Here is an 8,939-nt window from a genome sequence, read left to right as displayed (position 1 = left end):
AACATGATCATCTCATACAACACATTATATCACATCATGTCTTGACCATATCACATCACAACATGCCCTGCAAAAACAAGTTAGACGTCCTCTACTTTGTTGTTGCATGTTTTACGTGGCTGCTACGGGCTTAGCAAGAACCGTTCTTACCTACGCATCAAAACCACAACGATAGTTTGTCAAGTTGGTGCTGTTTTAACCTTCGCAAGGACCGGGCGTAGCCACACTCGGTTCAACTAAAGTGAGAGAGACAGACACCCGCCAGTCACCTTTAAGCAACGAGTGCTCCGAACAGTGAAACCAGTCTCGCGTAAGCGTACGCGTAATGTCGGTCCGGGCCGCTTCATCTCACAATACCGCTGAACCAAAGTATGACATGCTGGAAGCAGTATGACTTATATCGCCCACAACTCACTTGTGTTCTACTCGTGCATAGTATCAACGCATAAAACCTGGCTCTGATACCACTGTCGGTTAACGTAGTAATTTCAAAAAAATTCCTACGCACACGCAAGATCATGGTGATGCATAGCAATGAGAGGGGAGAGTGTTGTCCACGTACCCTCGTAGACCGACAGCGGAAGCGTTATCATAACGCGGTTGATGTAGTCGTACGTCTTCACGATCCGACCGATCAAGTACCGAACGTACGGCACCTCCGAAGTTCTACACACGTTCAGCTCGATGACGTCCCTCGAACTCCGATCCAGTCGAGTGTTGAGGGAGAGTTTCGTCAGCACGACGGCGGGGTGACGATGATGATGTTCCACCGACGCAGGGCTTCGCGTAAGCTCCGCGACGGTATTATCGAGGTGTAATCTGGTGGAGGGGGGCACCGCACACGGCTAAAATATCGTATATCAAGTGTGTCTAGAGGTGCCCCCTGCCCCCGTATATAAAGGAGCAAGGGGGAGGCCGGCTGCCTATGGGCGCGCCAAGGAGAGGGGGGGAGTCCTACTCCTAGTAGGAGTAGGACTCCCCTTTCCTAGTCCTACTAGGAAAAGAAGGGGGAAGGAAAGAGAGGGAGAGGGAGAGGGAAAGGGGGCTGCGCCCCCCTCTCCTAGTCCAACTAGGACTCCTCCTGGGAGGGGGCGCACCACCTCCTGGCTGCTGCCCTCTCTCTCCCCTCAAGGCCCACTAAGGCCCAATACTTCCCCGGGGGGTTCCGGTAACCCTCCGGCACTCCGGTTTAATCCGAAACTTCTCCGGAACACTTCCGGTGTCCGAATATAGTCGTCCAATATATCAATCTTTACGTCTCGACCATTTCGAGACTCCTCGTCATGTCCGTGATCACATCCGGGACTCCGAACAACCTTCGGTACATCAAAACATATAAACTCATAATAAAACTGTCATCGTAACTTTAAGCGTGCGGACCCTTTGGGTTCGAGAACTATGTAGACATGACTGAGACACCTCTCCGGTCAATAACCAATAGCGGGACCTGGATGCCCATATTGGCTCCCACATATTCTACGAAGATCTTTATCGGTCAGACCGCATAACAACATACGTTGTTCCCTTTGTCATCGGTATGTTACTTGCCCGAGATTCGATCGTCGGTATCTCGATACCTAGTTCAATCTCATTACCGGCAAGTCTCTTTACTCGTTCCGTAATACATCATCCCGCAACTAACTCATTAGTCACAATGCTTGCAAGGCTTATAGTGATGTGCATTACCGAGTGGGCCCAGAGATACCTCTCCGACAATCGGAGTGACAAATCCTAATCTCGAAATACGCCAACCCAACAAGTACCTTTGGAGACACCTGTAGAGCACCTTTATAATCACCCAGTTACGTTGTGACGTTTGGTAGCACACAAAGTGTTCCTCCGGTAAACGGGAGTTGCATAATCTCATAGTCATAGGAACATGTATAAGTCATGAAGAAAGCAATAGCAACATACTAAACGATCGGGTGCTAAGCTAACGTAATGGGTCATGTCAATCACGTCATTCTCCTAATGAGGTGATCCCTTTAATCAAATGACAACTCATGTCTATGGCTAGGAAACATAACCATCTTTGATTAACGAGCTAGTCAAGTAGAGGCATACTAGTGACACTCTGTTTGTCTATGTATTCACACATGTATTATGTTTCCGGTTAATACAATTCTAGCATGAATAATAAACATTTATCATGATATAAGGAAATATATAATACTTTATTATTGCCTCTAGGGCATATTTCCTTCACGCCCGCCACGTAGAACCGGCGATGGGGTCACACGCGGAATCGCCCGGAAACCCGGTGGCCCGATGGAGGCCTCCTCCATCGCCGCGGTGTGAACGCCGCGTGGCGCCGCTCTGGCTCGCCGCCCGAGGCCAAATCCAGCTATTTAACCCGGCTGGCGTCCCCCAACCCTAGCCCATCCACCTCCTCCCTCTCTGCGCCGCCACCCGAGCCCGTCCGCCTCCTCTCCCCCGCTCTCTCCTGCTCTCCGGCATCGCCATGGTCCGGCGCAAGATCACGACGTACGCTACGCTGACGCCGGAGCACCAGAGGCAGATCGCGGAGGAGATCCAGGTGACGCGCGCCGCCCCCATCTCTGTCGGGCTGCCTTGGGACTAGCCGGAGCTGGATGAGGAGGAGGGAGAGCAGCTATCGGAGCCGATGGAGGCGGCGGATCCAGAGGAGGAGGCGAAGCAGCCTGCTCCGGGGGTCAACATGGCAGAGGCGGAGGTGGAGTTCGCCGTCGCTCAAACCGCGAAGACGAAGGAGCAGCAGGCTATGCTGGAGTCCATCCAAGATGAGGCCTATGTGGAGGCCAACCGGCAGTTCCTTCGGCAGGAGCAGGCGGCGTCCGACGCGCTGTTTGCCGAACTCGACATGGAAATAGAGGAGGAGGCCGGAGCGAAGCAGCCGGAGCTGCAGCTGCTGCCCATGTACCCGAAGTCGGGCACGGAGATTGTCGACATTTTCGATGAGGAGTAGCTAGATCATCTACGTAGTAAGTAGGTTTTTTAGTTTGCATGCTTTTGTATGGATTTGAGAATCTAGTATAAGATGTCCGGATGCAGTTGTGTTAATTTGAGCAATGCCCGATCACTACCCGCGGACGGGCTTTTGAGGGGGAATATTTGTCATATGCGGCTGATGCTCTAACATCGTACTGCTCCTAGTTTGCCCTATGCCGTCGCGTGAAAGAAGAACTAGTATGGAGAGGGAAAACTAGAGAGAGTCCGTGCGTGATGCGACAGAAGCAACGAGAGGGAGAATTTTGCGTGTGTGGAGCGGGGGAGCAGGGGAGCGCATTGCGTACGGAGGAGGAGAGGAGGGCGCGTACGGTACGGAGCGGTGGATGGTATTTCGGGGTAACGGCCGTGTTCGCCGGGGCAGGGTCGCCACTTGCCGGGCCGCCGCGCGCCACTCCGCCCGAATATGTTAATGCCTGTTTAGCCTCTCCCGCGCACTATATATCCTCTCATGATCCTCATCTCCGGCTACAATTAGTAGTAACCGCTCCCCCGCAATACCTGCCATCTCTCCTCCTCCACCATCGATCCACTCTGACCTCTGCTCGACCAGATCAATCGATCTTCCTCTTCTTGGTCGGTTTCTTCATCCTCTGTGACGAAGGTGCTGTCGTCGTCGATCGATTGATTTATTGATCGATCGAGTGCTCCAACAACTGGTCAATAGCTGGGATCATAGGTCGTCTGCTCAGTTGCATCGCCATCGCCTTCAATTCCACTCGTTTTCAAGCTCCCGTCGCCCCCGTTGATCGGATCAAAGGGATTGGGATTAACCTAACCTAACCTAACCTCGCGACCAAATTCCCCTCCCCACTTGACGTTGGTCCACCGGCTGATTCCTTGTGTCCGTCACAACAAAGGATTTCTTCTTCTCTGCACCTCGTATCTATCCTACATAGCGCGTCCACGCGGGCTCGGTGGCGGTTCGCGTACGTGATCCTCGGGAGAATTGACAGTTGTGATAGCGCGCGCGTGGGCGTGGGCGTGGGCGATCGACGCGACCGCGGCAGCATGGGGGCCGGCAACCACTCGCCGTCGTCCGCGAAGACCTCACCTCGCGGCTCTGGCGTAGGCGGCGGAGGCGAGCAGTATTCCCCGTCGACCAAGTCTCCGCGCGCCGGCGCCGGCGGCGGAGGCGGAGGCGAGCACTACTCCGCGTCGAGCAAGTCCCCGCGCGCCGGCCTCGGCGGCGTCTCCTCCTTGCTGCCGAGCGGCGGCGTGTCGTCCCTGCTGCCGAGCGGCGCCGTGGCGACGCTGCTCGAGAGCAGGTGGACGCTCTCGGGCGCCATCACCGTGTTCCTGTTCCTCGCCGTCACGCTCACCGTGACGACGTCGTCGTCGTCGCTGTCCCCCGTCTCGGCCACCTTCTTCTCCTTCCTCCCGGCCGGCCGCGCCGACCTCGTCCAGCCGCCGCAAGTCCAGCAGCAGCCGCAGGCCCCGGCGACCCCGCCGCCGCCTCCGCCCGGCGCCGGCGTGCCGCGGCTGGCGTACCTCATCTCCGGGTCCAAGGGCGACCTGGACCGGCTGTGGCGCACGCTGCACGCGCTCTACCACCCGCGCAACCTGTACGTGGTGCACCTGGACCGCGAGGCGCCCGTGGGCGAGCGGCTGGAGCTGGCGGCGCGGGTGGCCAACAGCACCGTGTTCCGCCGCGTCGGCAACGTGGAGGTGATCCGGCGCGCCAACATGGTGACCTACCGCGGGCCGACCATGGTGGCCAACACCCTGCACGCCTGCGCCGTGCTCCTCCGCCGCAGCCGCGACTGGGACTGGTTCATCAACCTCTCCGCCTCCGACTACCCTCTCATGTCCCAGGACGGTACGTGCCTTAATTTTTTTCAGCAAACCGTTTAAAATATTCCCGGCTTCGCTTGACACGATCTCCATCCATAATCGAATCCGCTGACTAACCAACTGCAGATGTCCTGCACGTATTCTCGACGCTGCCGCGCAACGTCAACTTCGTCGAGCACACCAGCCGCCTCGGCTGGAAGGAGTGAGCGCTCTCCCCTCTCCTTCTTCCTCCCCTCCGGCCGGCGATCGACGGCGGCGACTGACTGTGGCTTGGCTTGATGTGCAGGGGGCAGCGCGGGCAGCCGCTGATCGTGGACCCGGGGCTGTACGCGTCGAAGAAGCAGGACATCTTCTACGCGTCCGGCCGGCGGGAGCTGCCGACGGCGTTCAGGCTGTACACGGGGTCGGCGTGGGTGGCGCTGACGCGGGACTTCGCCGAGTACGTGGTGTGGGGGTGGGACAACCTGCCGCGCACCATGCTCATGTACTACGCCAACTTCGTGTCGTCGCCGGAGGGCTACTTCCAGACGGTGCTCTGCAACGCGCCCCGGTTCGTGCCCACCGTGGCCAACCACGACCTCCACCACATCCAGTGGGACGTGCCGCCGCGCCAGCACCCGCACGCGCTCACGCTCGGGGACATGGACCGCATGGTGCGCAGCGACGCGCCCTTCGCCCGCAAGTTCGCGCGCGACGACCCCGTGCTCGACGCCATCGACGCCCAGCTGCTTGGCGGCCGCGGCGGGAACGGCACGGCGGCGGGGATGTTCGTGCGGGGGGGCTGGTGCGGCGAGAGCGGGGACTGCGAGGGCGCCGCCGGCGCCGAGGACTGGGTGCTCAGGCCGGGGCCCGGCGCCGAGAGGCTGCGCAGGCTCATGGACCGGATCGTCAGGTCGGAGGCGTTCGCTAACCGCCAGTGCAAGTAGCTAAGCTCGGCTTGAGACATGGTCGGTCGTGCGTGCAAGCCAGGTTAGCGTCACGCGCGCCCTGTGTGGTGTGCTCGTTTCCTTCGACGTTTGTACAAAATCATGCATCTCAAGGGCGTACATAACTACTCCCTCTGTTCGGAATTACTTGTCGCGGAAATGGATGTATCTAGATGTATTTTAGTTTTAGATACATCCATTTTTAAGACAAGTAATTTCGAACGGAGGGAGTATATGGCATATACATACATACATACATAGAGCGAGAAATATAGAGAGCTTCGTGGTACATTATTGGTTTTATTTTTACAGTGCTTACTCTGGTTTGCTGGTGTATGGACTCGGGAGGAGGAAAATGTTTTAACTCATCCATCAACCATCCATGAGATGAGCTCATGCTGTTCTTCTTGTCATATTTCATTAGAATAGAAAGGTGGTTTAATGTGGTCATGGGAGTTTCTTGTTTGAGTTCCTGCTGGGTCCAGATTACATCTTGTGCAAACTTCTCCAGGAATCAATCGAATGATTCAATTAAAAAACACAGATGATGGAAAGTAAACACGTCTGAAAGAAACTGATGCCAGAGTCGGACCGCCATCTCGCAAGAAAAACAGGATAAAGGAGACCTCGACTCTTAACTCTTAAGGCTTAAGCAAGCAGAAGGGTTGCTGTCGGAGAAGAGAGGTAGAAGACGGGAGGAGGATGTTGGCGATGGAACATCTGCATCACCTCTTCCCCGTTGCCCGATCGGTGGCGTGGCACCTGGACCGTGGAAGCACCACATCTTACCATTAGGAGACAAGGCCATCACGAGTGGTCTACAAAGGCCAAATCTTATCGTCCGAAGATACGCCGACACGCCTGAAACGAATTTCGATCAAATTCATACGGGCCCCTCGAGATTTTGACGTTTCTAGTGGGATGTGCCTCAAGTCATGGCCATCAGCTAGAGCATCTCTAGCAGACCTTGTATATTGCCGATCAGCAAAACTCGTTTACAGTTCGCGAAAAAAAGGTTTTGCGGGCCGGCGCGGGCGCCGACCGAGGAGATCCCGCATAACCGAACTGTAAAACAGAATATTCACGACCCCATAAAAAATGGAATATTCGCAGATATTTCGTTTTATAGTTCCGCTATGCGGGGTCTGCTCGACCGGTGTCCGCACCGGCCCGCAAATCAGATGAGTTTTTATCTGAATTTGACACATATGCCACATGTTCAGAATTATTAATTCAATATAAGATAAAATGACAATATTACAATACAACAACCATCCAAATTACAGCAATTATTGAAATCATCGAAGCAAACTAAAAAATTCAATACATAACTTGTCCCGAATACAAATCACCGAAGCAAACCAAAAGTGGAATGTATTACTACCCAACCCTTTGCCAATGGTACGCAATGAGATTCTCCTGAAGCTGAAAGTGGATGTTTCCATTTTCAATCTCCTCGTAGGTCTAAAGAAATGCTCTAATACGGTTAGGGTCTCTAGCTGGTTTGACACGGCTACCCACATTGTCGTAGAAGAACTCCAAGTTCATGCATCTCTCATCTTCGAGAATCATATTCTGAAGAATAACATAGCATGTCATGATGTTTTTCAAGGATCGCTTGTCCCAAAAACGAGCAGGACCACGAACAATGGCAAAGCTAGATTGCAAAACTTCGAATGCTCTTTCAATATCTTTTCAGACTGCCTCTTGTACACTTGCAAATTCACATTCTTTCGTATTTTTGGGGTCTTTGATGCTCTTGACAAATGTGCATCAAGAAGGATAGATACCATCTGCAAGATAGTACCCCTTTGTGTATTCATGCCCATTGATAGTGTACTTGCAAGCAGGAGCACCACCACTAGCAAGCCTAGCAAACAAATGAGACCGTTGCAACACATTGATATCATCGAGAGTACCCGACATACCAAAAAACAATGCCAAATCCATAAATCCTCGGATGCCACGGCCTCTAGCACAATTGTTGCATCACGAGACTTGCCACAATATATTCCTTCCCATGCCTTCTCGCAGTTTTTCTAAGTCCAATGCATACAATCAATGCTTCCTAGCATGCCAGGCCAATCTCTTCTCTCACTTGATGCCATCAACTTTTTTGTGTCTTCCTCGTTGGATGCCCGAAGATATTCAGGACCAAAGACACGGATGATCACTTTGACAAACCTACGCCCTGACTCTTTTTTTTACCAATGCGAAGGTACTCATCGACATAGTCAGCCGGAATGCCGTATGCAATTACCCACATAGCTACCGAGATTTTTTGATATGCACTAAATCCCTTCAAGCCCGCGACATCTCTTCTTTGTGTAAAATACCGACAATTGGCCTCGCAAGCTCGCACTAGTTTTACAAAGAGGGATCAGCGCATTCGGTACCTTCTCCGGAAGAGGTGCGGCGGATATGTTGGATTGTTCGCGAAGTAGTCTAGCATCAATATCTCGTTCCCGAGATGGCGATTTCGAGGAATGCAAAGACGGCCGACGGTCGATCCTCGCCGTCTCTTTCGGTTCTCATCTTCGTGCTCCTTCACGGCGAGGGCCATTACCAACATCTGCTGCCGATGGTTCGCAAGTAGCGTCTCAACATCCGAGTCATTGAATCGGATGAATCCTCGAGCAAAAACCTCTCGTAAGGGCTCAATTCCATCTAAATTCACAAATAGGAACGTCGCGTGAACCAACTATGCATACCGCATCCCAAAGCACAAGCACAAGTATTCACCGGCGGCTCGGGGAGGTGGCTCTGCGGCGGTGGATCCCGGGGCGGCGACGGCGACTAGGGGCGGCTCGGCTCGGTGGATCCGGGGAGCCGGTGAAGCGGCTAGGTGGAACAGGGTGAGGGGCGCCCTCGCGACGTGAATCCGTCCACAGATTTGGCCGGAATCGCCGGCGGCGGACGGGCGGAACCAATGGCGGGCGGCTGCAGAAATGGGTGGGGAACGAGCGCGGGCTGTAATGTCCCTCCCGCCAACCGCTTTTCTGGGATACGGGGCACCATGCACTACAAAAAAAATACACTTCCGTGATGATACGTGTTTGTCACAGTAGGTCGCATTTTTTGTCATGCATGTACATCCATGACAAATTTATGACAGAATCAAGATAGTCATACCTGTGCTGTCGTAGAAGTGTTCCATGACATTACCAAAGTTATCATCACGGAAGTGTCCACTTCCATGACGATAAATCGCGCGTCACAGAAGTGCTTTCGTCA

The 8,939-nt window shown here is 54.0% G+C and overlaps 1 protein-coding gene across 1 annotated transcript; it reads left to right on the top strand.

The window, feature by feature from the left end:
- The first annotated feature begins 3,338 nt into the window (after positions 1-3,338).
- LOC123077704 (beta-glucuronosyltransferase GlcAT14B) lies at positions 3,339-6,155 on the top strand. The gene is made up of 3 exons (XM_044500005.1): positions 3,339-4,804; positions 4,906-4,981; positions 5,066-6,155. Exons 1-3 carry the CDS (start codon positions 3,997-3,999, stop codon positions 5,703-5,705), a joined length of 1,524 nt encoding a protein of 507 aa, XP_044355940.1. The 5' UTR covers positions 3,339-3,996; the 3' UTR covers positions 5,706-6,155.
- The last annotated feature ends 2,784 nt before the right edge of the window (positions 6,156-8,939 follow it).

This window comes from Triticum aestivum, chromosome 3D (assembly GCF_018294505.1).
Source record: "Triticum aestivum cultivar Chinese Spring chromosome 3D, IWGSC CS RefSeq v2.1, whole genome shotgun sequence".
Taxonomy (NCBI): Eukaryota; Viridiplantae; Streptophyta; class Magnoliopsida; order Poales; family Poaceae; genus Triticum; species Triticum aestivum.
This window is presented reverse-complemented; position numbering and strand designations above follow the sequence as displayed.

Coding starts and splice junctions, on each gene's coding strand:
- LOC123077704 (XM_044500005.1), top strand. CDS start 3,997: ATGGGGGCCGGCAACCACTCGCCGTCGTCCGCGAAGACCTCACCTCGC. Junction 4,805..4,905: donor CCCTCTCATGTCCCAGGACG/GTACGTGCCTTA, acceptor AACCAACTGCAG/ATGTCCTGCACGTATTCTCG. Junction 4,982..5,065: donor AGCCGCCTCGGCTGGAAGGA/GTGAGCGCTCTC, acceptor CTTGATGTGCAG/GGGGCAGCGCGGGCAGCCGC.